The sequence below is a fragment of the Excalfactoria chinensis genome, chromosome 3 (genome assembly GCF_039878825.1).
Source record: "Excalfactoria chinensis isolate bCotChi1 chromosome 3, bCotChi1.hap2, whole genome shotgun sequence".
NCBI lineage: Eukaryota > Metazoa > Chordata > Aves > Galliformes > Phasianidae > Excalfactoria > Excalfactoria chinensis.
In genome coordinates, this window is record NC_092827.1 from 92,184,198 (window position 1) to 92,210,932 (window position 26,735).

The 26,735-nt window shown below is 43.9% G+C and overlaps 2 protein-coding genes and 1 long non-coding RNA gene across 13 annotated transcripts in view; 2 read left to right on the forward strand and 1 right to left on the reverse strand.

Annotated features, from left to right (window-relative positions):
• PLCB4 (phospholipase C beta 4) overlaps positions 1-12,635 on the forward strand; it is a 206,327-nt gene extending 193,692 nt beyond the window's left edge. For 9 of the 11 annotated variants that reach the window (XM_072332089.1, XM_072332084.1, XM_072332081.1 and 6 more), the window contains 5 exons: positions 3,591-3,692; positions 5,337-5,394; positions 5,808-5,894; positions 7,932-7,968; positions 10,728-12,635. In XM_072332089.1, the coding sequence (XP_072188190.1) occupies positions 3,591-3,692; positions 5,337-5,394; positions 5,808-5,894; positions 7,932-7,968; positions 10,728-10,816 (373 nt within the window). In that variant the 3' untranslated portion in view covers positions 10,817-12,635. The remainder of the gene's footprint in view (positions 1-3,590; positions 3,693-5,336; positions 5,395-5,807; positions 5,895-7,931; positions 7,969-10,727) is intronic. The other 2 variants (XM_072332091.1, XM_072332090.1) reach the window with 1 other exon arrangement.
• On the reverse strand, positions 3,692-15,185 carry LOC140249874 (uncharacterized). The gene is made up of 3 exons (XR_011903091.1): positions 15,014-15,185; positions 5,257-5,376; positions 3,692-5,166 (listed from the first exon to the last, which is right to left on the reverse strand). It is a non-coding gene; the product is annotated as an uncharacterized lncRNA (long non-coding RNA).
• A 468-nt stretch (positions 15,186-15,653) lies between these two features.
• Positions 15,654-26,579, forward strand: LAMP5 (lysosomal associated membrane protein family member 5). The gene is made up of 6 exons (XM_072332106.1): positions 15,654-15,986; positions 16,230-16,402; positions 16,495-16,626; positions 16,707-16,812; positions 18,166-18,354; positions 24,119-26,579. Exons 1-6 carry the CDS (start codon positions 15,947-15,949, stop codon positions 24,295-24,297), a joined length of 819 nt encoding a protein of 272 aa, XP_072188207.1. The 5' UTR covers positions 15,654-15,946; the 3' UTR covers positions 24,298-26,579.
• The last annotated feature ends 156 nt before the right edge of the window (positions 26,580-26,735 follow it).

Sequence of the window (26,735 nt, forward strand, 5' to 3'; positions counted from 1 at the left end):
CATGCTGGGGCCTGCAAGCTTTTCATCCAACAGAGAATTGTTGGAGCCAAAAGCTTTTAGTGAGCTCATCTTTATGCTAATCTCTGTGTTAACCCATGTATTCTAGCTGTCTTTCAATATATACCCCACCCAAACTAAACTCCAAAAATTCTTACATTATAATACAAATGCGTTGTTCAAAAAACTCTAATTGGAGGAAGGTGTGGACCTTGGTACAGTATCTTTGAATCATACTGAATGGCATCAGCCCAGAGAAATCACATCTCTTTGGTTTGGAGGGTCCGGCTTTCTGTCTTATGTGAAGCTTATTGCAGTGCTTGGAAGATATTCTACTGATGTGCTACCTGCTTGTGGAATATGATTTCTTTTATTCATCTTTTTGAAAGTAAATTTGTGTTTGTCTTCCATACGTTCACTCATAAGGCCACCACTGTGGGAATCTATTAGATCTACACTAAGTTTTGGTTTTTTATTAAATGGGGACAGGGGCTTTTTTTCTCTGTCTTTGGCTTTAGAATTTCTGCATTCTGTGTAGTTTAAATGGCCCTATATAATTTCTTCTAAGTGGCTCATAGACTCTGATCAGTGGATTTTGCTGTTGTTAAAAATCGTCTGTGTTCAGTCTACATACTGTTCTATTTTCAGAGCTACGGACTGCCAGACCTCAAAATCTACATCCTGATAAACGTACTTTATTTTCTCAGCTGTCCCAGGAGTAAAACCTTCCAATTTCTTTTTGCTTTCTTCATTGCAATTAGTTCTTTTCTGCTTATTCAGGAGTTTGTATGTGCAGACTGGGGATTTTTGTATGTAAAACAAACGTGAGAGTGTATCTCAGTGTGTTAATATTTCAGAGGAATTTGGATCATTGAAATGCAAATAATAGCGCCCCAAGGAAACTTTACACTTAATCATTTATAAACTGTTTCATAGAATGTGTTGTCTCTCTACATATGCATTTATCTGTATAGGTAGAAATAATAGCCAAGAGGCAACTCTTTTTCATAGGAGAGAGTCTATCTGTGTACAGCTTGGAAGGTGGGCCATACTGTCAGCATGTAGTTCTCACTGCTTCCCTCTCTGTGAGCTAAAGTAATAAGTTAGCTATCACAAAAGAGAACAAGGAGCTGATCAGTAATATCAAATGATGTAGCTATCTGCTGCAGGGTAGATAGTTTCCCTTCGTGTGCACAGAGAAAAGCAATTACAGTTCATGCTTTCAGCTCATTTAAAAACAAAGGAGAAGATAGTGGTAACTACTAAAAATCTGAAGCTTATTGAACTCCAGGGGCACCATCCCCCCTACCTGCCCCATATGGTTTAGCTTTACTGACTTGCAGCATTTCAGAGGTTGGGGATCTGGAGCTAATGTCTGCCACGTTGTGAAATTGAATAACATGAGAGAGAAATGAAAATTATTTATTTTTCTTTTATTTTTTCTTTTATATATAAGTTTTCTAGATAGTTATCCAGACAAGACTTGGTGACAAACTAATACACGTCAATGCAATCTAAATATATGTCTAATTTCTCAAGATAAACTTACATGTTTAAAGTCTAGTATCCTCTTAGAATATGTGTAGAAATTCGAGCATTTCCGTCAGTATGATACTGTAGGAAATTAGCAGTTAAGTCTTGCAGTTGCTTGTGGTGCTTTTTCAGAATCCTTTCTTTATTTAGCATCCTGGCTTATCTACATTTTGCAAGTAACTTTGACTGGGGTATCCCTGTCACCTCTGAGCAGGAGGGAGTTCTCTGCCGTGACATAGTACTGCCAGCCAGGGCAGCACGGCTTGAACTTGGGACTTTGTGTGAAGCTCAGCATCAGGCAGTTTGGCAGCAAACTGATGCAAGAAACTTTGGGCTCATCTTTAGGAAATGCTGTTTTAGAAACAAAGAGTGGTTTCCATGGGTGCTCCTTGGTGATTTTAAGAGGAAGATAAGATTTTTCGTGTCTTCTATTAGAAATATTTTTTTTGCTTCTTGCAAGCAGCGCAAACCAAAAACACCATGAGGACTTGTTAGCAGTGCAACTGAGAGCTAAATCACAGCTTCCAGAACAGAGTAGTAACACATAGAGAGGTGTTGGCTCTTCCAGCCGTATCTGTGGCTGAAGCCTTATTTTGAAATCATCAGTCTTGCACGATAGCTCTTTAATCGTCCTAATTTTTTTCAATCTGAAATTATATCTGATGCAGATGGGCTAAAATCAGTTTCAACACCCACGCTGAACATTTTTCATACCCCTGTGCACAGAAATAAAAATAAATAACTTCAGAATTGCTCTTAAGGTAGTTTATTGAAAATTACTTCAAACTCAGTATAGAAAATAAAACTTTTACTTGGAGAAAGGATTGTTAGAATGAAATGTGCTGCCAAGTGAACATTTTTTAGAGCTGTATCTTGTTTTTACTGTGATGCTACTGTTTTAAAATCTGGGTTCAGGAAGTGTCTCAGCTCATGACTTTTTGGGTAAAAAGAGAGTGCTGCTTTTCTTTAATAAAAGATTCAAAATGTGGAAAATAAAAGCCGTGGAACAAAATTCCCTCATGCATGTCTAATAGTGATTAAGGGAAGCATAAAAAATTCAGTGACAACATTTTATTAAATTAAGCATTTTGTTCTTTGCCACACCCTTCCTGTGCATATTAAATACTTAATATTCTGGGTTATAGACACATTTGTTGTTCAGCACTCTAAGATCACATTCAGGAAGAGAGACTGAGGCACTGCCTTGGCTTGCAGCCTGTGACTTTTAGATGCTTTTGCACTACTGGGGACTTCACAGTTATTATTGCCAGTTATCCACTGTCTAATTTCCGTATATTATTCCTGTTTAAATAAGCACTTAATATGAAGAGCTACCAGAGCCAGAATATTGAGCAGGCAGAAAGCAAGAGCTAGCCTTCAGGGAAGGCCTTTCTTTAGCTTGTCTGCTTTTCCCAGCCTGCAGAGGAACTGAATTCCAATCATTCACAGTTTGTAAGCTGTTTCTGAAAGTCATCATCTGTGCTGTTACTTCCAGCAAAGAATGGTGACTTTACTTACTCTACTGACACAACCTAGTTTTACAGAACAGGCTTCAAGGTTCACTGGGTCATCAGGAGAGGCCAAACACAGATCTGACCTCAGTCTAAACATAGGACTCTTCTCAGTCCCAAAGCAGAAGTCTTGACGAGAAGGCTGTCAGCTCGTACCACAACCAGCAAGTACTACTACTGTTGCAGTTGTATTCAGAGTGCAAAATAGGTACTAAACAGATTTCATTTTCTAAATAGCTGATAGTAGCTCTTACCCAGGCATCTCCTGTGTGCTAAAAAGAAAGGAATATTGTCTACTTCTACATTTGAAGTGTGAATGCTTGGAGCTCATCTTTCCAACTATATTCTCTGGGACAAATGGAGATTTCTGAATGCCTGCTCAAATTGTATGAAGTCTATGCAAAGGAAGGCAATTTTGATATAGCCTGGCCTTTCCTTATCCCTAATGCTTCAATTACAAAATAAACTACAATGTGGAGTAATGACAGGAAACCAATTTCATCAGTGATTGTAATTTGGATATTAATGGTTTTCTTTGCTTTTGCCCAGGGAAAGCAAGGAGATGCGTGCGAACCAGGCTAAAATATCTATGGAGAACAGCAAAGCCATAAGCCAAGATAAATCTATCAAAAACAAAGCAGAAAGAGAGAGGTCAGTATCAGAGCTTCTTTCTTGAAAAGGGAAGAACACTGCCCAAAGCTGTAAGGTGAACTCACAGATGAATTCTGTTAAAATCACGCTTTTATGTAGGGAAATGTGTGATAGTTGTACTACGTATGTATCTTAGATGACTATTTTAAGAAAGATGTTACTTTTCTCATGTCTATTATTTTAATAATTGTTTTGTCCTGGTTGGAGAAATAAAGAGGTTCTTAACTTTATACCTATCAGCGGTGAGTGACTGGTGTAGGTCTAAAGATTGTAATGACTGTGCTTATAAGTGTAACGTACTTCTTTGCTGTTGCTTTTTTAATGAAATTAGGACTATTCTGAAAAGGGAGTATGAGGTTTGGTGCTAGGTGGACTTAGAATAATTGGGTTGGCAGTATCACTTAAAACACAGGAGGTGGTACCAATGAAAGGTTTTCTCCCTTTTGTACTGACAAATGGAAGAGGAGTTGAACACAAAGCAGGAGTGAAAGGGAGCTAAAAGTGATGATGATAAATAGAGAGGTTGATGAACAGTAGGGGTGAAAAAGCTGGAGATGTACTGTACAACAGCATGTGTTTATGCTCCACTCTTGAACTGAAACGTTCTCTTTCTTATTATGTGCTAGTACTGGGAATGCAATTAGCATCCAGGCTCAGCAAACCAACAGCACTTTTGCATTTGTAAAAGTGAGTTATTCACAGCACATTTGGGGAACATGGTCTTAACTGACTTGAGAGACTAGAAAAAGACTTGCCATTACAAGCTACTAAGACTTTTTGGAGTGTTGATTTGCTCTGTAGGTACTTCAGTTTCCAAGTAAGTAGATAGAAGCAGAAGCTACATTATGATGTCATAAGATGTCAAGGTTTCATCTTCACTTAGGCTTGCTATCTGACTCATTCTTTCCTATTTTCATTCCCTCTTTGTTACTGGACTGTGTTGGCCAAAAGACTTGAACTTATTTCTGCTAAATTAAGCCCTTTAAGTGTTACAAACTCCTGGTTTATCAGGCAGATGAATTGTCAGAAGCCTTGGTAACTGTATGCTTAATTTATGTAAGACCTCCAGTAAAGACTCCTAGACAAATCTGTTCTCATATTTGAATGCAGTTCTGATTTTTAGGTTTGCAGTTAGTCTGATTTGGTTCTTTGAACTATTTCTGATACATTTTGTAACAGAAATCCTAAGAAGAGACATCGTAGTCTCTTACGTAAATAGTAATTGTATATTTATATTTTTTGTATAAGTAATATATTTAAGAACCTTGAAGCACCGCTAAACTATCTTTACATACCACCACTGTTAGAGTTATAGCACTCTGCTCTAAATTTATTTTGATGTGTAGAGTGTGCAATAAAAGACACGCAAATGAATTAACAGTTTTTTAATTTCCATCCACTATTCTTCAGCAAGGAAAAAAGTCTAATTTAATTCACAGCAATCTTCATCTCTTTTTTCAAGTCTTCAGTCACACTGTTAAGATAATTGGAAATGGTCAGTTGTAAAAACCAGGACAGTGTTTGACTTACCACTAACCCCAAGTAATCTGAAACTAAAATATACCTTATGATTCTCTCTGTTGATGCCTTTGAGTTTCTTCTTTTCCCAGTAAGTCTTCATGGACAACGTTTGTATCTTTTCAGGCGAGTCAGAGAATTGAACAGCAGCAACACAAAAAAATTCCTGGAAGAGAGAAAAAGGGTAACTATAACCTTGACAAAGTCAATGGACACAATTTCTGGATGTTCATTTTCACTTCTGTGCTGAGAATACAGCCCTAGTTAACAAACAAACATTTGTCCTTACTTTGTTCTAAGTACTTGTAGTATAAAGATATAACTTCTGTAAGGGAGGAAACTTGTAAATCCATAAAGTTAATGTTCATTGTTGTCTCTGCCACTTCAACATAATGTATGTCATGTAAAAGATGTATAAACATGTGTATTTTTATATTAATTGCTCTTCTTAAGACTGTGTTATATAAGGGCCTCCTATGATTGTTTGGTACCATCCAAAGGAGGCAAGACTATATATGTATAAGTTCAGTTATGCTTTTTTTTCCCTGTATTAATAACACATTATATTTTTCTCCCAATATTTTCTCATGTTTGTAGCTTGCAATGAAACAGTCAAAGGAAATGGATCAGTTGAAAAAAGTTCAGCTTGAGCATTTAGAAGTCTTGGAAAAGCAGAATGAGCAGGTATTTTATTTAAAATGCTTAAAACAAAAGCTGGTAGTAAAAATGGTGACCAGAATAAGGCTGAATGAAATACTAAGTGTAAGTCAATACCAAACTGAGGAAGATGACCTTGTCGTGATCACTCACCTATTTGGGGAGTTAAAAAGGTGAAGTGACTTAAATGATAATGCAGAACCCAGTTTGTTCCAGATAAGCATGTGAAAGCCAGAGTCTCAGCTGCTCAGCCATGTTGGTGCTCATTGGCTGTATCATTAATAAGAAGTCCACCACACATATTTTAATGACTCCCCCCAAAGCACCTCAAGCTTCTGTCATTTTTGAACTTACATTTCTAGTGCTGCTTGGAAATCAGATGTAACACGTGCTCAGAGCATCTCTGAATTACAAGAGACATTTGAGTTTGGACTGAACTGTAGAGAAGTGTAGTAGCATGGGGAGTCTTATCTGTACTAGTGCACCCCATCCTAATTAAAATACCTTATTATTTTCTGCTTGTTTATAAGCTTTTTTTTATTTTATTTTTTTTTTTTTTTTAAGGCAAAAATTGAAAAAAAGCTACTTGGCAAGGAAAGGAAAATTCTAGTCTAATTTCTGGTAGGAGCAACACTGTTCTGAGCAGCTCCCTTGCTGAAAGGTTGAGCCAGCAGAGCTGTGATAATCACACAGACTTGCAGTAATGCAGTTACACGAGTGTAATCTGGAAGGGGAATATATCCAGCAGTTCAGTGAGATGAGAGAGAAAGGGTGTGTTTAATACCCTTTACTTTCAAAGGTTAGGCACTTAATTCTTTGTTATTTAATTTTTTAGAACTTGAACTCTCCAGCAGACACTGTACTATGAATTAAAGTAATCTTGCAGAGGGAGAGGGAAGAGAGCAAATCAAATATTTCTGCTATCACAGGAGAGTCTTACAGCCCTATAAGCTGCAACCAGGTTAACTTGTGGGGTGGTGACAGCAAGTAAGGTCACAAGTAGCAGCAAGTAAGCTTGTTCCATCTCCCTTCTGGACAAGAAAAGCTTTTTAGTCTGTTCCCTAAGAAGGTTTCTGTTGGATCTGTCCGTCAGTCTGCTCCTGAGCTGCACACAAGTGGGATAAGGAGACGCTTGGACGGCAATTGGATTTCAGTGGATCTGTGGCATTACTGTAGAGAGCATCACAGACAACTCCCTGTGAACTGTGCTAGTTGACAAAAAGTGATGGGCTTGATACAAAGATAGATGTTATCAGTAGTGTCTTTCACTGTTGGCTTCAGAGGGCTTTAGGTCCAGTGTCTGAACACATAAGGACAAGAGGGAATGATTACAGCTGTGCTTTTAGCCACAGTGCAATGGAAACATTATATATAAGGAAGATAGGCTGCTGGGAAATAGCTGAATTATTAAAGGAGTCACCTCTGTCAGCTTTTAGATTTTTTCCTTGCCCAGGGTTACAGCCTCCGCTGCTGTGCAGACAGTAACAGCCTACATGATCCTACTTGTATTCCATTTTAGTGCAGATGAGGTCCTCATACATCACCAGTGATTAAATGGAGGAAAAATTGTTCACGTTCTGGTTATCACTTTTGTGGGGGCATCCACCATGGGGAGGGTTCCTTAGCCACTTTTTAATCTACTCTGATTTAATCCATCAGAGCATGTACCTCCATACCTGCTCTTCTGTCTGCTTCCTTTCAGCCCCTACAGGGCATCAATGCAAACCCCAGCAAGGTCTTGCTTTGTTGCTGTATGTATTTATGTGGGAAAGCTAGTTGGATAGAGGTAAAGGTGGAATTTACTTAATGCATATTTCAAAGTGTTGGGTTGTTGTTTTTTTTTCCTGATCAAACAAGTGAAGAAATTTTTCATACAAATATACAATGTGGGTAAGTAGAATGATGGGTGGAAACAGCCTTCAATACAAACTGTTACGGATTAAAATTTTTGTTTTATGTATGTTTTTCTTGCATTAATTTTTTAGTCTCACTTCAGTTTTCATTCATTTAATTTGCTTCTTGTTGTATTACTCGATTTTGACATTATTATTTTTGTACAAACAGCTTTTGAAATCCTGTCATGCAGTGTCTCAAACACAAGGTAGGATGGATGTATAATAAGCAAACTATTATTTCAGTATGCTTTCCTTCTAAATTTAATCATTATCATTGGAGCCTTCCTTGTAAATGCAACCACTGGGAAGTACCATTGACATAGTGAACACAGTGTTAGTCTTGTTTGCACACAGGTATTTGAACCTGAAACAATATTACCAGTATTTTGTGCGTTAGCCCCTCCAATTCAGATGCATACAAAGAGCAATGTAGACAAGAAATATTTAGAGCTTAACTTGTATTGTGCATTACTATTGTTACTGGAAGATATGTTCAGATTTTATAAATTGTATGCAAAAGTGTCTATTGATCTAAGTTAAATTATTGTAACGTTAACATACATTTGATTAACTGCTAATATTGATAGACAATACTCACATATTAGTATATTAATAAAATAAGAAATTGCACACTAAAGATAGCAAAGTTTAGAACAGATCACTAGAAATAGCTTTTTGGTGTCTGAAGAAGAGACTTCTAGCACTTCAAAATTCACTTTAAAATCCAGTGCATCACGAAGCACAAGAATTATTCTGTGTGGTTATGCTGCTGTAGCGTTCTAAATAATCACTGCTCACAAGAAATCTCAATTAACCCTTGTCATACCAAGGGAGATAGTTGCATTAATCTTGAACATCCAGCTTTACAGTATTGCCTGACTGACCTGAATTAATTTTTTCAGTTGATAACACAGTCGTATATTTTGTCTCTGAGTGTGACAGCACCCACTTTTGCAACATTTACTTTCAGACATCTAATGAAGAAAAAAGCATTCATCAGGCTAGGAGAATATATTTTCATTTTAGTAAATGTGATTCTTAGCCTGTCTCAGATCTCACTAGAGAGCAAGAACCTTTCAGTTAACCTCATGTATTCACAGAGCTTTAACACTGCCTCCCAAAAACTCACTGTATTGTGTTATGTGTGTGCCTCAGAAGGCACCGTCAGAACTGGCCTCAAACTAGCAAAAATGGGCATCGTGATCCTATGCTAATGTGTTCTTTGAAACCAAGTTATCCCTAAAATAATTCTATACACCGTACAGTGGCACGCAGAGTATTTATAGGACACAATGTGCTGGCAGTTAAGTCACAAGCCTAAAACGTAAAACGTGTGAGTCACTAAGAAAAAAACACGGGTTTTGTTTTAGCTGGAACTGCACTTCATACACAGGCCGACATTTCAGAAGAGGTTGTACGTATTGGTTTATTTATTATGTTTTCACATCTCCATGTTAAAATTATTTCTTCATTACTTTCAAGCTTTTAACTCATTTAAATGGAGAGCATTGATTAATTTTTAATCATATTTATGACAGTTTCTTTGCTATTATCATAATTACTTTTTTTTCCCCAAGATGATGGTGATGATTATGAAAGTACAAGACTAGATTGTTCAAGAAGGCACATCTGCACAAACGCACATTTACCTTGCCAGATGAATGGCTATGCATCTCATTACTTTAGATCTACATCTGCTCATTTTCACATATGCAAATGTCTTTATTCATCCAGAATAGGTGACTACTTGAGCAGGAACTTGTATATCAAATTTCCCTGTCAAAGCAACATTTACAAGTTTTTTTGCGACATTTGACTTAAATCCAATCCAGTAACCTGCCTAAGAGGTACAAAGCAGTTACACCGAAGAAAAGATTTGTTTGGTTTTCCTCTTCCTAAACCTGTCCTAACCCTCAGAAACTTAGTTGTGAAGATAACTTGCACTCTGGGTCAAATTATTCAGAGTCCTTTCAGTTATGGATTTAAATATGTTCCCAAATTGAGAGCTGTCACTAAAAGTGAAGAGATTGGGGCTCCCTGGATTTTTCAAACCACGGAGTTTCACACCAGAGCACTATTTGCAGTCTACAAGGAGCTGCAGGACTGTGTGTATGAGAGAGAGAAAATTTTACAAGCTTCATTTAAGCAGAGGCTCTCCAGACCAGATACCATTTGTACACAGTGCTTTAACTCTGCTTGCAAAGCCTGAGGCATGCAGAGTTTGTTGCTGGATTCATTACTGGATTCCTCACAGTGCAACTGGGTGCAACTTCAGGTGGATTCAGTGTCTGTAATCCCACGGAGGGCATGTGGCAGTAGTCTAATCTTGAGTTGAAAAAGTCCTTGTCTGTAATAATGTAAGACAAGTAAGCCCTCAAGGCCAGATAAAAATTATTTAAAAAGAAAAAAAAAAAAAAAAAAAAAAAAAAGCAAAAAAGCATTATTTTGCATACTGCAAAGAGGATGTTACACTGACTTGTTTCGATCATTTGTTGTCTTTATGGAAATAATTTGGTCTCAAATCATGGATTAAGTGTGGATACTTCAGGAAGTAAGCACATTGCAGTACTCACACAGCAGTGTTTGTGCAGACATTCCCAAGTATGTTTCCTATCAGGAGAAACAGTTAAATCAGCATGTGCCTAGTTCTTACTCCCCTTTCCCCCCCCCCCCCCCCCCCATAATTGTTGCTTTTACTGCATATTCCTTCAGAAAATCAACTCATGCCTTTTGGAGTAAAATCAAGAATATTTTCCATTAATTAGTAGGCATCTGATTTTGAAAATGTAATGACTTGGTGGGAGGGGGGAGACACATAACGCTATTACCCATGTATTTACTGTGTTTAGCCTGTATTTCACATAGATGCAATCAGTAAAAAGCAAAACAACAAAAAAATGCAACCAGGCTTCAATCTGAACACAAGGACTAATGCAATGATTCCTGCGGTTATTTTGGAATGCAGGCAAAGGAGATGCAGCAGATGGTGAAGCTGGAAGCAGAGATGGATCGCAGGCCAGCAACAGTGGTCTAAAGCCTCAACATGCAAATTGAAGTTGGAGAACGTAGCATCCTTAAAATGAGAGCAAAATGCAGAATGTTATTGCTGAGGTAGAAAAGTCAGCTTTTATTTTATTTTATTTTATTTTATTTTTATTTTATTTTATTTTATTTTATTTTTAATATAGAAAGTGTAGCTACGGACCACAGAGTTTTAAGTTTGCATTGTTCTGTTTCAACACTGGGCACTGAATTTCCTTTGTTGGATTTCCATGATTAGGGTTTCCTTTGTTCAGAAAAACACTAGTCAGAAGATGAAGAATTTGTAAACCCCGTCCTATATTCCTTTGGGTATTTCAGCAGGCAAATTGTCTGCGTCAGAATTACACTGTTGGAGTCTTGAAACACAATAGATATTTTGAACATCGTATCAAATGGCAACCAAATTATAGTCAAGTTGTTATTTACCATTTGTGTTCCCATGTGTGCTGTATCGTGTGGAAATCCCATGCTGCCACATCCCAACAAGTGACTTGTCAGACGTCACCAAGCTGGATCTTTTTCTAGGTCACTGTAATAACATTGGTCCCAAGCACTCTAATGAATAGAGTCTGGGCAGTCCTTCATTATATTTCGAAGTATTTTTCAGGCAGACGACAGTAAGCAATTGAGAATTGTGTATCTTTGGAGTACAGTATGTACTAAGCCATCCATCCAATTCACCAACTGTAACAGTAACTTCACAGGATATTTCTGCTGTCCTGTAACGTCATTCACAAGTGCCATATCAACCCTGCCGTGTCTGAAAGAAGATATATCCTGTGTAAGCTACTGCAATGGTTAGCATGAGGGAAATACAGTGTATTTGTGCCAAAATTGCTCAGTGCTCTAAGGGATTGTTTTTAGGCACTTTAAGAAAAGTTTACATCGTATGTTGCTTGTACAGAAGTTGCGTTTTGATCCTGTTGCTGCAGATCCAAGATATTACAGTTCATTGTAACTTAAAGATTGTTTTAATGGCTTTTGCAAAAAGTTTGTAACTGTGAAAATGTAAAAAGTATTTATACACCTCAGAATCGTGACATCGTAGGAGAAAAACAACCACATACATGTTGCCACGTGATAAAACTAGTAAACAGAAATGCTAAGAGTACGTTTGCATGTGATACAAACGCTAATAAGACTGTAACGCCTACTCTATGACCACAGTCATTCTACTAGCTGGTAAATACTGAATAAATGTATGGCACAGAATCTTCTTCGATTAATTACAAAGACTTTTAGCATAAAAAGGTCTCTCTATGTATGTGTGTATATTAATTACATGGGCATTCTTGATACTTCTAGTAAAAGAAAAGTACATAACTAATTTAATTTTACACAAAAGTATTTATGCAGATTTTCAGAATTTCATATCAGGAATAATCTTTTTATGTCCATTAAATACAAAAACAATTTGCTAATGTGTTAATTTGCATGTTTCCAAAGCTTGCTGTAGTTATTGCAAAACAATGCATGTAAGCATTCCGCTTGGAACTTGTCCATGCTGCCAATTGGAAGATGACTGCATGGAAAAACGGTAGTTTAGAACGAATCAGATTCCTGATTTCAATGTACTAAGCACCACTTACTTTGTTGTATATGCCTGTACAAATGAATTCTACATATTCCTATAAACAAAATAAATGAAAAGAGATAATTATGTTATTGTCAGTCCTGAGATGAAACTTTCAACTTCTCTAATAAAATCTTAAAATACAAAACCTGTAGTTGTGACCAATAGTGGATTGCAGGGATGGTGTTATTATTCCCTATGACTTTTTAATGCGATGTATTTCCTGTAATGTGCATAGTGTAAATATATTTATATCATAGCTCATTTATTGAAATGAGTCTTTTTTTTCTTTTAAGTGATAGAAGAGCTGTGCAGCGTTGGTCTTCGCAGCACCACAGAGCAGCTTGTGTACAGTGTAGCAGCACTACCCCAGGAATACAGCTGAGGGAGAGGTCAGTAAAGTATCGAGGTGTTTAAGGTAGAATGTAAACAAAGCAATGATGCCCATTCAAAATTCCCACTTTGATGCCCACAACCGACGGATGCACCTCCAGCTCTTTACGATCCATAATGTTTTAAAGACAAGCTGTGTGTGCACGCACAGAACAACTGCACCGGGAGCAGCTATGCCTGCTGTCTCTGAGCGTGGCTGGTCCTCTTTCCAAGTGCTGGAGGGAGGTGGGAGCATTTTCAGAGCATGCTGGACAGGTTCTGGCATCTCAAAAAAGGCAGTGATTTTTATTATTTTTTGATTAAAAACATCTTCTAGAATACAGCTGGTGGAGGCAGTGCTATGAGCTAGAATTTAATATTGGTGCCTAGCACTGTGGTTTCTAGCCCATTAGGAGAATGAAACGACAAACCAGGTACAGAGAGAACCAAATGGTAAAGCACTGAATATTACTGGTGTTCCTAGGCTCAGTTACCAGCCCAACTGCTTACCTCTTCACTTTGTTAAAGAAATAACTGGAAATGGAGGACCTGGAGTCAGTCCTCTTTCCCACTGAGGGAAATCAAATTGTCTTAATTCTCTGGCAAGTATCACATACATCCTGGAACTACCTGTTTTGGGAGGAGAAGAAGAAGAAAAGCCTGTCCACAGCCTCCTTTTGAGTCTGTGCTTGCTGTTCAGCCAAGAGTGAGGCATTGATTGAGTCTGAGAGAAAATGTGTTGCTGTGAAGCTGCAGAGCTGGACTAGCTACTGATCCAGGCTCAGCTCCCAGAGCCGTTGCTTATTTCATCCACTGACAATTTAGCATAAAATGCAGACAGTAATTTGAAATTAAGTGATGAATTCCATCAGCTACGTATTTTGAAATACTGCTTAAGTAGTATTTGATTCAGAAATTATTTGAAGTTTGGCTGCTAATGTAATGAGGTGAGAATTTCTATTGAGATGAAATAGGCTAATCAATTTGAACACTGATACTGAGTTAAAGCAATTTAAAATATCACTCTCCGCTGCAGTAATGGATCCCGCTTCACTAAAATTACATCTGAAGAAATGGTAGACTCTCCCTGGCTTGATCTCTTCAGATAAATTTGGTTCAGCTGTGGTAAGAAGGGTCACACTGCCCCGGCTGCACAGGGTTTTTTCACTCCCATTAATCTGGGAGCTAGTCATTAACTCACCTGTGTTCAAATGACACAGGTGGGTTAACAACCCTCCACCCATCCCACTTGAGTGCAATCAAAGTGCACTCTCAGAGCAACAAAATACTCCTCGTAGGCTGATTTCCTTGCAGGCTGCCTGTGGAACTGGCTGACAGTAGCCAGCACATCCCAGGGCTGCTTGGCTCTTTTTTATTGCTATGGAAGGCCACATGAATTCTGCTCTGCACGTTTAAAGTGGGGGTGCTGCCAAAGCTGTGGAAGTTTTTGTTCTGGGCTCAGGGCTGTGGGTCAGGCTTGCCCTGCTCCTGGCACAGCTGCTCTCATTCAGTGGTTCCCTGGGTACCCTCCTGGGTTGAGGGACAGCTGCTCAGCATCATGCAATCATTTGGAGGTTTAAAAGCTACCTCAGGAACGTTTAAAATTAAGTAGGAGGTTGGGGGATGGAATGGAGGCTAGTTACATGCTGTAGTTGTCAGTGAAAGATCTGAAAAAGTATCACATTAAACTCCTAAGAGAAATACAGCCTGATGTGCTCAGAGGATCTCTCAGAGAAGGTAAGAGTTTTTGTTTCTCTAAATAGCTTCTTACAACTGTTCTGACTCTGTTAGGAGGGGTAGGAATGGCTCTTTGTCACTAAACAAAACACAGAGAAACTAGCAGAATGTAATATTTAAAACGTAGCACGCAGGAAAGGAATTCAATGAAATAGTTACAAACAATCGATGCGTTCTTTCAGCAACCTTTTATTTTGAAGAGCTACTTCTCAGCAGAAATACCCCTCTCAAGATCCCTCTTTATAGTTGCCCCCGGGTAGAGAAAGGGCAGCTTCCCAGGGCCTGCAGCCAGAACTCACCTTGGGACACCTCCCTGTGCACAACTTGAGACTACTTCCTCCAGGCTTCTTTTTCTGAACTAGAAAAACAAACTGTGAGTGAACCCATATAAGGCCACACACTCCAAATTGCTGCTATCCCTTTGATTCTTATGGGGGGAAAAAATCCTTATAAATTCCAGCTCCTTATTAACTGATGGTAAGGCTCCTCTGGCTCGTAAGTATTGGGGTGCACCCTTCTCTTCATACCTTTGTGGTCGATGATGGTATCACGCTGAAGGGCCATAGCACTCCCGATGCGAGGCAGAAAACTTCCACGTCGTTTAGTGGCACGGGGAAGGCGAATGGAGGCGGGCAGTTGTGCCAGGAGCTCCGGGCCGGCAAGCGGGAGGGCTGGAGTAGATGAGGGAACTGTTGTTGGGAATAGGCGTCCCCACCGCTCCAGGGGTCGGACTCTGCTCAGTGTCCAAGAGTGCCCGAGATGCCCCTGTGCCTCTGGCCCCAACACGCCTCCCCGGCGTTGTGGGTGCTGCCGGGGAGTGCTAGCCTGACATCTCAGGTGTGCCTGTACAAAAGGGTGCCGGCTTCGCTCCTGACGTCGCCGCACAAAAATAGCTGCCCGTTTCGTTCTAAATTAGCACGCTAAACTGCGGCTCGCCTTCGACGAAATTATTGCCGGTCCGTGAGCAGCCCGGACTACAGAACACCTCCTCCACCCGCGGAGAACGGTTTAGCTGCGCGCATCCCGGAGCAGCGGCTCCGGCCGCGCATCGGGGAGCCCCCGGCCGCCTGCCCGACTTCCCCGCTCTCTGCCGGCATCCCCGCGGGGATCCCCGCGAGCCCCTCCGCCGAGCGCGCCCGGGGGAAGCCCGGCTCCGCTCCCCGCCCCGCACCGCCCCGTCGCTCAGCGTTAGCACCTCCATCACCGCCGGCATCTCCCCTCCTCCCGTCCTCCTCCTCCTCGTACACCCACACACTCTTCCCCATCCCTCCTCCCCGGCACTCCGCAGCGGAGCGCTTTAGCAGCCTGTGCGGCTCCTCGGATAGGAGGGGCTGGAGCTTTTTACAAATTGTTTTTCCCTTTTTTGTGTGTTTGTTCTATTTTTTCTTCCCTTCCTCTTCTCCGGAGCGGATTCGCTCGGAGCAGCCGCCGCCGTGGGCACGCCGAGCCGAACAGGGAGGATGGCCGCGGGGCGCCTCCCGGGGCTGCTCTTCCTCTTGCGTGAGTACCGCGGGTCGCGATATCCCCCTCGCCCCTCCGTCGCGACCCGGAGCCGTGTCGCGGTGCGGCCGGCGGTGAAACTGTCCCGGAGCTACTTAGCCCCAGTCACGTTTCTCCGCCACCGGCCGCCCCATCTCTAGCGCCCGCTCCGTCGCGACAGGCAGCTGGGTGCCGCGGGTTTGGTGCGGGCTGCCGGAGGGGCGAAGGGCCGGGGGCCGCCGCTCAGCTCCTGTGTGTCCGCAGACGCCGCGGCTCGTCTGGCTGCCGAGCAAGAAGTTGAAAACCTCTCCGGGCTTTCCCCTAACCCCGAGAAGGATATTTTTGTGGTGCGGGAGAACAGGACGACGTGCCTCATGGCGGAATTCGCCGCCAAGTTCATCGTCCCTTACGACGTGTGGGCCAGCAACTACGTGGATGTGAGTGGGGCTGGGGGGAGGCGGCTGGGGTGGGTGGCGGGTCTGGGGGCGGCATCGGGGTCACCCATCTGAGCCCCGCTCCCCGTTGGCAGCTGATCACGGAGCAAGCCGACATTCCGCTGTCGCGAGGTGCCGAAATGAAGGGCAAGTGCGGCACCAACGAGTCGGAGCTGGAGATCTCCTGGCTGGAGCGGGCGTACACCCTCAAACTCTTCTTCCTGAAGGTACGGGGCTGTCCCCGCCGGCTCGGCTGCGGGAGGTGCGCCGCCGAGCTGCGGGGCCCTGAGCAGTCCTGTCCCCGCAGGAGGGGCACAACACGTCCCGCGGGCCGGAGGCTTTCTGGAGGCTCAGCCGGATCCAGTTCGCCTACGACACCTCCGAGCGCACCTACTTCAAGGACGCCGTCAGCCGTAAGCGCCCGGGGAACGGCGCTGCTAAGCGCGTCGGGGGGCCGGCAGCGTGGGGCCGGGAGGGGACGCGCCCGCCCGACAACTCGCGACCGGGTGCCGCTTCCAAACCCTCTGTTCATTGCTCTCCTTTTTATTCTGCATGTGCGTTTTTAATCGCTCGCGGTTGCGGCGGGAGGGAGCCGAGCTGTAGCTCTGCCCGTTGTCTACGCTGCCCTCAGCCCTCCCGTGGCGTCCGGGAGCGTGGGGACAGCGGCTCCGGCTCTGCCTCGGTCCTGCGGCACTTGGCCCTCGCAGCAGCTTGTGAGGCTGCTTTTTTTTAACTCCGTCCTGATGGTTGTTGAGTGGGTGGGAAGGCAGCGGGTTCCCTGTGATAGTGATGAAACGGACATCAATGTTCTTAGCGCATCCGCACCCGAGAGCGCTCGAGTCATCCCTCACTGGGTTTCCTTTCTTTCGGCTTTCGTTTGGGTTTTATCTTATTTCTGTTCAGAAATGAGTCATCTTGCACTGGAAATTAAAATATTGTCCTTGGCTTTTTTTTTCCTTCAGCGAGGTTTTCAAATTCCAGCACACGGTGTGTGATGAGTTGATGGTGTGGACTTGCTGGTTGTAGAGCTGTATTTCCCTGTTTGGTTGGTTGTTTTTTCCCCCCCTACTGCTTGTGTCCCCAAAATGTGGTGGTGGCAGTGACTCAACACCCTTCAGTACCCTCTGCGGATGCAGAACATTCACTGCCTTTCTGTGATGCTGGAGGGGAACAAAGGGCTGCAGACCGATGGGAGGTGGGAGGCTTCCCTTGTTCCACCTTGCTGATCTGCCTTCTGCTTTCCTTCGTGAAGCATGCTAGATATCATGAGGAACTATTTTCTTGTAATCTATACTTGGGTGAACTAACCACCTTTGTTCTTAGGCCATAACATCCTTCCCATGTGGCTCTGCAGTATGACCCTCAAACTGCATTGCTGACTCCACATGAATTCAGGGTTGAATTGCAGCTGCTGGAGTTGCTCTTTCTCAAACACTGGGAGTACAAATACAGCCTGAGGTTGTTACCTGCATGGATGTCAATACCAAACCTACCTCTGGCTTTATGGACTTCAAGTCCTGTGGGAGGAGTGTGGCTGGAAGCAGTGGTGAGCAGGCGGCTGCAGTGCGGGTATTGTCCCAGCTGCGTGGGGGTGCCATGCAGACTGCATGGTGCTGTCCTAGGAGAAAATGCTGCTTTGAGAGCACTGAAGCGTTCAGCCACCATGCGGCATACCCAGTGCTCAGTGTATTAGCTTTGTTGTAATGAAGTCACATTGGTTCCCCCAGAGGCAGGGCTTGACCTTGTCTCCTTCTGCTCCTTGGCAGCTGGGAAGCACACGGCCAGCTCCCATCGGCTCTCTGCCTTGGTCACCCCAGCCGGGAAGTCCTACGAGTGCCAGGCGCAGCAGACCATCTCCCTCATCTCCAGCGATCACCAGAAGTCTGTGCAGCTCCTGCTGTCTGAAGTCCGCATCCAGCCCTTTGACATCACCGCAGACTTTGTCTTCAGTGAAGGTAAGGCATGGGGTGAAGACATGTCCTGCATCTCTATGGCTCTGCCATGGCCTTTGAGGATGTCTTTATTTCCTTGAGGAATCTGGGTCCCACCTTTATCACAACACTATCTATTCCCCGTGGTGGGTTCTCAGTGGTCCTTAAGTCCCTCCATCCTGTTCTGTGCCTCTGTGGTCTCTCAAAAACCTCAGCCCAGCGATTTGGTCACAGCACAGGCTGTCATTGTGTGAGCATTAGCTTTTTAAGGCCCTGTCTAGCTGGGTCCCCGTGGGGTAGAAGGGTCTCCTCAGCATCACCAGAGCTGCCTTCTGGACACTCTAGGGTCCTGAGCACGTTGAGGTAATTGGGAAATGTTTGTTATGAGCATTTCAAGGATGACAGAAGTGTAAAAGGGACTTTGGCAAGAGACCTCCAGATGCTGGTGTTCTTTGTTTAGGCAAGAAGTTTCTGCTTCAGTATTTGCTGCTAGGTGGGCTGAAGTTCAATGTGTCCCTTTGTGGTGTCCCTGTGCTAATGGCTTGTGGGATCTAGGGGAGGGTTGGTGCTTGGACGTGTGTGGGGAGCAGGTGAGGGTGGCAAGGAGCTGGATGGATGCAGTGGCTCAGCAGCAGGAGAAAGCCGTAAAGCTTTGGTCTTTCCTGATGCAATGGGCTGCCTGCCCACCTTGAGATTTGCCTGCAGGGATTAAGATGATACGTTAATCCTGAAGGAGGGGTGGAGCTCTTTCCCCATCACAGCTTTCACCTGTGGTTTCACTCAGGTTGGATGAGGGAAATTGTTGTTGAAATGGATGTTCCTCTAAGTATTAGTGCTTTAACACCAGGCCCCTTTTTTATAGAATTGCTTTAGCAAAATATTTAACACCATTATTTTAATGAGATGCCAGAAAAATTTGTAATAGCCCAATCTTTTAACAGCAGGCTTAGAAGATGGTGTTATTTTCAAGCCCAGCATTGAAGTCATAGGCCTTTATTATTTTGCATGTGGGAAATACTGTAGAGCATGTGCTGAGCACCTTGTGACTCACGTTCCTTTCACTGCTGTAGTAAATGCTTGCCATTGTATGCTCTGGTTCTGGCAGTGCTCCACATGGCTGCATTACTCATCGTAAGGCCAGTTTTGGAGGGAATAGGTTTTATCTGTGAAACAAATACATATATACACATTTTCCTATAGAAGTAGCATTGTATTTTGCATAGGCTGTAGGGAGAAAAAGGTAGAATTCTATAGTTTGCTATCACTTTTGTTGTATGCCTTCATCCTTTCCCTGTTCCTGGGGATCCCGGCTCCCTGCAGTTGGGGGTTGTCTGGACAGACCCTGTGTGTAAGAGGAGAGGGTGGTTAAAATACACAGGTTGGGGCTGAAGCTGGGCTGCAGTGGCAGTGCAATAATGTGCTTGGAGCACAATAGCTCGCAGTTATGACAGCCAGGCTCTGTATTTGTTGCCAAAGGGGATACCTCCCCCTCTTGTGATGGGCTCTTTTGGTATCAGTGTGTAAAGATGTCAATATTGTTATTATTACTGTAGGGCTTTCTTTGCTCATTTTATTCTGGACATGGGGTGACTTCAGCTGGTGTTGCCATTTTAAAATGCGTGTAGGGAATTCCTCCTTCCGAGCACCATTTCTGCCCTGGTCAAGCTTTCTGGTTTGTTGTTGTTGCTCTTTATATTGAATTACCTCTTTTGATGTAATTCCACCGGAGCTCCTGGAGAGGATGGTCAGAAATGCTGGATGGTGGTTATCTAACAGCAGAGCTCCAGCCCCGGCTGCGGCACAGCCCTGCAGTCTGCTTTGCGCTCACCACATGCATGGCAGGACGTGATCCTTTGTGGGGTCTGAGAATCACTGCCAATCTGAAATTACAGTAATTAGCCTTCTCCTGTTTGGTTCATTAATTTCCCATTAGGTAAAATTCCTATTAATTATGAACAAGCTACAGAACATTCTAAAATATTTTCTACCAGAGAACGAGACCTGCTAGAGCGGGAGGATCGCCTTACACCGCAACGCAGTGCTGGGGAATGGGCTCATCATTCATCCTCCCACTGTCCTACCTGGGGGAGATTAAGGAACTTGCAGCGATCAGATTGCTTCCATTTTTTGAATGCTTGAAGTTAAGTGCTGGAATTATTTTTAAAGACCTTGCTTCCAACCAGCACACGGACATACAGGTACTTCTTTACCTCTAAGAGGTCTTTAACGAATGTCTCTTCTAACCTGAGCCGTTCTATGAAAGCAGCTGATTTTTTCATTCCGAGGTTGGGATTCTTTTTAACAGAACATGGGTGTATTTTTTTTCAGCTTTAAAATCAGCAGAGTGAGAGCTAAAGCGAGAGGGTGAGAGGGGAGCATCCGAAGGGGAAAAGGAGCCGCACAAACTCTTTGCATTTTCATGAACATCCTCCAAACTGCCGACACACCAACATCCAAAGGCAGACAGCCCCAGGGCTTCCCCATCCTGAGCAGTCCCAGATGGAAGCTGTGTTCTCAGGGCAGTCCCTCTTTGCGGGGCGTATTGACTGCAGCTACAAAGCACACTGCCTGCTTTTTCTAAACATATCACTTATACAAACCCATCTCAAAAATCCATCCTGTTGTGCCCAGTGCTGCCGGGCTGTTCTTCTGTCCATTTATCAGCCCTTGCACCAGGTCTCAGGCTCACAGTCGTGACTGCGGAAAAATGCTATCTGATGTGTTTTTTTTATTATTATATATATATATATATATTTTTCCTTGCTGCTGTTTGTTCTGCCGAAGGAGACAGAAAATGGGCCTGGTGAGTGATTTTTGTAGCCTACTGCTGAAATTGGACGAGCACTCACCATAGAAACCGTGGTGGTACGTGAGCTGCGGTGCCTCGTGCTGCCTGAGGAAGCTCAGCACAAAGGAATGGAGCACACCTGGGCGCATCCTTTGTCATCCTCCTGCAGCTCTGTGTGGGGATGTGAGGTGGCACAGGGGTGGCCCTGGGGGATGGCCCAGCTCCTGGCATCGCCCCAACATCCTGCATAGTGAAAATTCCCTGGGAACCTTTGCGCTCTGCTGAACTGAGTGTAAACCTCAGCAGGTTGGGCAAGTGCTGAGATCTGAGTGACCTGAAGCAAAATCTCAGAGAAAGTGAAATGGAAAGGGGCTGTTTTCCTGCAGAAGCGATCGATTTAATGTACAGATGTCTGTTCCCAAAGTGATGATGTTTGATTTGCTGTGCACTGAGCAGCACTTCTGCCTGCACTGGGGTTGCTCAGGTCAGATGTCTTGAGTGTGGGGCTGCCTGACATTCTTGTGCTCTCTGCCTCTCCCCTCTTTCCATCTTCTTTTCTGACAGGAATAGCACCTGCTGCTGCATCCTTGCAGGTTTGCAGGCCTCAGTGTCTGCCTTGCCTTAACTTCTAGGTATGAAAGTGCAGTATTGATGTTGAAGGATAGAGTTACAGATGTGAAAAGATTGTACCATAATGTAAATGCAATGTTCATGTGGTGTTGAAGTGCAGAATTCATCTTCTGAACCTGCAGCACCTTGCGAGCTGTAATGCTGAGCAGATGGTGCAGTGCTTAGTGCTTATGGGCACCTCCCCACAGCCCAGCACTGTGCTCTGAGAGCAGAGGTGTCAGTCAGCAGCTCCAGTGGGACAGAATGGATGCCTCTGGGTGAGGGGAGGTGCGCAGCTACCTGCAATGCCTGGGCGCAGAGTGTTTTGTGCCCTGGGAGTGCTGCAGTGCCTGGCTGAGGGGCAGTGTGCCATGGGCTGTGCTGTTGGGGAGCACTGGCTTTGCTTTGGGTATTTTTCCTGTTGGTGTGTTTCTTCTTTATATGTATATATATATATATATTTTCCCATCTAATCCTCTTTATAAAAGTGTCATGAGGAAGAGCTATCTGCTGTGGCTGCTTGCAAGAACTGACACCTTTGTGAGTTGTGACTTAGAGATTTAAATGCAGCCGTGGCTTCCTATGGGTGCGGGTTTTGGCCACATCTTCCGACAGATGTTGTGCTCTGTACCTGATTTGCTTTGGCAGGAGATGGGAATTCAGATGCCTCAAGCAGGTACTTGAGAGTTGGGTTATTCCCGAAGCTTTCAGCTCAGGCTCTCACACTGACCACAGACCCTCACATTGACCCCATTCTTCTGAAAATCCAGTGCTGCTCCTGTTTAAGGAAATGTGTGTGGGCAAACCTGCCATGTTTGAGCACAGGTGAATGTCCTCAGCTGGGATTACAGCAGATTCATTGTAGTGTTCTGTAGGATTATAAACTGTGCTTTTCCAGCCTCTGCTTTGTGCCTACACACCATCAGGGTCGGATCTGACCGTGGCTGTTCCTGCAGTTGTCACCAGGCAGCTGCTGTGGCTCTGCTCAATGCTGTGAGCCTGGTCAGGCCTCAGCATCTTGATCTGGGAGGGGGGGAATTCCATTGAGCTCTGGGGAACCTGATTTGAGTTCTTTATTGGTTTTGTTTTGTTTTGTTCCCCTTTCTTTTTTACTACAAACAAAACCCCTGCATTGCAGCAACTGCTGAACCGCCTGTAACAGTGCCGGTGATTAATCACTGCTCTGTTGGAACAGTGAGCAACTGGAACTGAAGGAATACTTCCTTGTCAGACTGCATCTCACTTTTGCTTTTTTTGTTTTGCTTCATTCGCTGCTTGTGATGTTCCTAAACACGTTGCTGGGAGGTGGGCTCTGCTTTGGGAGGCAGTGTGGCTCTGGAGGTGCAGGCAGCACTGGAGATACAGATCTGTCCCTGCTGTACTGAGGTTTTATTTGTCAGAGCTGGCATTCTTGTTGTGGTATGGCAGCCCCACCTTGGCACCGCCAGCTCTGCCTGAGTGCCAGCATGGACACGTGAGATTTTGGTGGAGAAAGCGAACTGTGAACCTCTCTAGTGCCTGTAAACGGCTGTGGCAGTGTAAGGGAGCTGAACTGAACTAAAAGGGCACCGTGTTTTCCGCTTCTGGTGACTGTATATTGCAAACTAAACAGAAAGATGTTTTGCCATCACAACAGTGATTGTTTTCTAGGGGTTTACTGAGCAAGGGTGAGGATTTACAGGCTGGGGGTTGGAAATCCAAAGGGAGGCCTGTGGTGCTTCTGTTAGTCCTATTCTGTATTTGACAAACAAGATGGGCTGCTGTGATGCTGCTTGCCCACAAACATGGTGCCCTGCCAGCACTGGCATGCTGCCCTCAGGCAGCTCGCAGGGAGGGGGAAGGGGCTGGTGGGTCTCTGTCAGCCCACAGGCAGAGGGGAAAAGCCTTTTTAGGTGGTAAGTGGGGTCAGTCTGACGCAGGTTCAAGACGTGCTGATGTCAAGGTCTTGTGATTATCACCTTTATAGTCTCTAAATAGAGCAAGTCTTCACCCAGGGTCAGGAAGAAGCTCGATCTTTTGCTGCCCTGCTTCCAGCACTTGTGCTGTATTGGGGTGGCACAGCTTTGAAGAGGAGCACATGGGTCTGAAAGTGCTTTATTCCACTGTGTCAGCTGCCATGGTAAACTACATTTCCTCTTCCTTCAGACCTGTGCTGTGTCTGTGATTTCAGTTTCCTCCACAGCAATTGATTTTTCTCCCCAGGGCTCTGATGACTGCTGCCATCTCTCTGTGTTGGTGCAGCTATTTTTGCTGTGCAGGGATCCCGTTGTGCAGCTGACTGGTACAGGACAGCTTCTCCAGGGAGACTGGTTTAGTCCGGCAGCAGGAGTTAACATTTGTGATGTCTCACTCATTTCTCTCTTTATCTCTTTTTCATTTCCCCCCCTGCAGAACACAAGTGCCCGGTGGACCAGAGGGAGCAGCTGGAAGAAACCCTGCCTCTGATTTTGGGCCTGATACTGGGGTTGGTTATCGTGATAACCCTTTGTGTTTACCACATCCACCATAAGCTCACAGCCAACCAAGTGCAGATTCCTCGTGACAGATCTCAGTACAAACACATGGGATAGGCGACAGGACCCCGCAGCTCCAATATTCATCAGGTAGAAAAAGCAAAATCAATTTTCTGTATGGGAAAGGTTATGTGGGGGGGAAGAGATGGTATTCACAACACCCAGCTGCAGCGTTCTGTGGAGACACACAGGGTTAGGCCTTGATACAGTGAGTGCACAGACAGCTGTCTCCGTAAGACAACCAAGAATGACTGGTTTTAGGAGTCTGTCTGTGGCAGTAGGTGCTATGAATACCTTCTTCATCAGCTGGACCGAACACAAATACTTCACATGTCAGAGCCTATTACTGGGCACAAAATGGTTCTGTTTCTTCCTTTTTTCTTTTCCTTTTTTCCTCAAGGGATCCTTAACCTCCCATCGTGCCGCTCCTGGCATGCGGTCTGCCTGTTTGTGTATTTCCAGAGAGCAGGGCTGGGGGATGGGGCCATTGCATGGACTCCATTAAGGTCATCTAAGGAAGGGGCTCAAACCTCACTGCTGGCATTTGCACTCGCGTTAAGTGAAAGCACAAGGAGAAATTCAGGCTGGGTCCTCAAGCTGCTGTAAAGTGGAGTACTGCAGCAAGGCAGACTGCAGCCAGCTGAGGGTCTGACCCCGTGCTTAAGGTGAAGAAAGTTTGTTTTTGCTTCCTGAGCCACATCTGAATTAAACTTAACAAAAAAAACACAAGTATCGATACACAAACTATAAAGTGCCATGCTACTGCAAGTCAACTGAGAAATGCTTCTGGCTGGACATCCTGCACGTATTGTGATTGTTGTTGAGATGTTACATTGCTACCTGCAACTGATACCTTCACAGTGAGACAAAAACAAAGAAGAGAACAGAAATATTCACGTTACTATGCAGATTATTCAGGTATAATCTAACGTAACAGAAAACATGTAAGGAAACCCTCGGGATCTAACCTTAAATGTAGGCCATTTTTAAATGAATTAAAACATGTACATATATCGTACTTGATTCCCGTTGTTATTTGGAAATGCTGCAATGCTTTTTCCCAGCTCTGTGTTATCTGAGGGGGCAGCTGTGGCAATGGGCAGTCAGATGGGATGCTATTCCATGCCGCTTGCAGTTCTAGCAGTGTTTGGGTACAGATGGATTGGTGGTGATGTTCTGTGGTTGCTTGATGTTTCATTTGGTACCACTTGGTTCCCACTGAAACCTTTGTCTTCTCCTGGCTCCTCAGGCCTCATCTTAGTTGAGAGTATGGAAATAACACCTTGTTCTTCTTCAAGTGACTTGATCTGAATCAGGAACTCTCACTTCAACTTGAAATAGAATAAGCCAAGGAAAGTAGTTATTTCAGTGTTGAAACTGTTACTTGGGTTTAGATGCATTTACAGCCAAAGTATGCTTAGGGGGTTTGGTTTTTCAGCCCTGTGGCAACAGTGAAGTTAAAGCACGGCTACGCTGCAGTGTGAGAGCAGTGCCAGTCTGCAGTGTAGCTGCTCAGCTGGTGATGCACAGAGCGGGTGTGTGGGCAGCGCAGGAGCTGCTGGCTGTTCAGTGTGTGATGGCAACGTGTCAGAACTGAGGTCTGACAGAGGAGGCTCAAGATTTGCAAACCCCACCCGTACTTCATCTTGAAAGCGAGCCCTTTGCGCCTTTCGCTTCAAACCGTATTTTTTGCTGAGTTATTGAATTTTCCATCAATTAATGCTTTTCCGAACGCACATTTTTGCTGTCTGCAATAACCTGAGGACGGCAGCACTTCTGCTGTGATCTCATTTCTATTTACGTTGTTTACATTTCAATTGCTGTTTAGCTTTTAGTCATAGACGGCTCATCACAAGTTAGCTGCAAACCAGACACTGCTTTGTGGGTGTTTGCGAACACATGGTAGAACGTGGATAAACATGAGGAGCTCATCAACCTACTAAGCTCTATAAGGACCTGTCATAATTAAGTACTTACTGAAACAGCTGTTAATGACTTGCAAAGTACTTACACATAGAACTTAAATCATGATTTTTTGGATGTATTTCTGAGGAAGGGAGTCAGGTTGCCAATAAATGTCCTGGCCTTTTCTCCTGTGTATGTATTGGTGAGTTGCTTTAGAACAGGTGAGCAGAGGAGAACGCCTCATTTATGAGTGACAACAGAAGCACGAGGTAAGTGGAGCTGGTTATGTGCTGCTTTTGACTGGCTCCAGCTTTATCTTAGGGACAGCGGGTGAAATATCTCAGAGGATGATGGTGGGAACATTTTGAAATGTTTCCTGATGTTGGGAACCAAAAGCACATGCTGTAATACCAACCTTCACTTGCTTCAGCTGGTAGGGACACAACGGTGACTTCTACCACAGGGAAGGTTTGTTTTGTGCAAGGAGAAAGTAAAAGGGAAGCGGCTGTGGGGAATAGAGGGTTTTCTTGGCCTGGTCAGCATGGCCTCCTCAGGGACAGGAGGGGCTCTGAGGGAAGAAGCAATCTGTA

Bases quoted from the DNA above. Each gene is read 5' to 3' on its own strand.
- LAMP5 (XM_072332106.1), top strand. From the start codon at position 15,947: ATGGCCGCGGGGCGCCTCCCGGGGCTGCTCTTCCTCTTGC. The intron at 16,813-18,165 runs GTAAGCGCCCGG...GCTCCTTGGCAG, and splicing joins CTTCAAGGACGCCGTCAGCC to CTGGGAAGCACACGGCCAGC. The intron at 18,355-24,118 runs GTAAGGCATGGG...CCCCCCCTGCAG, and splicing joins AGACTTTGTCTTCAGTGAAG to AACACAAGTGCCCGGTGGAC.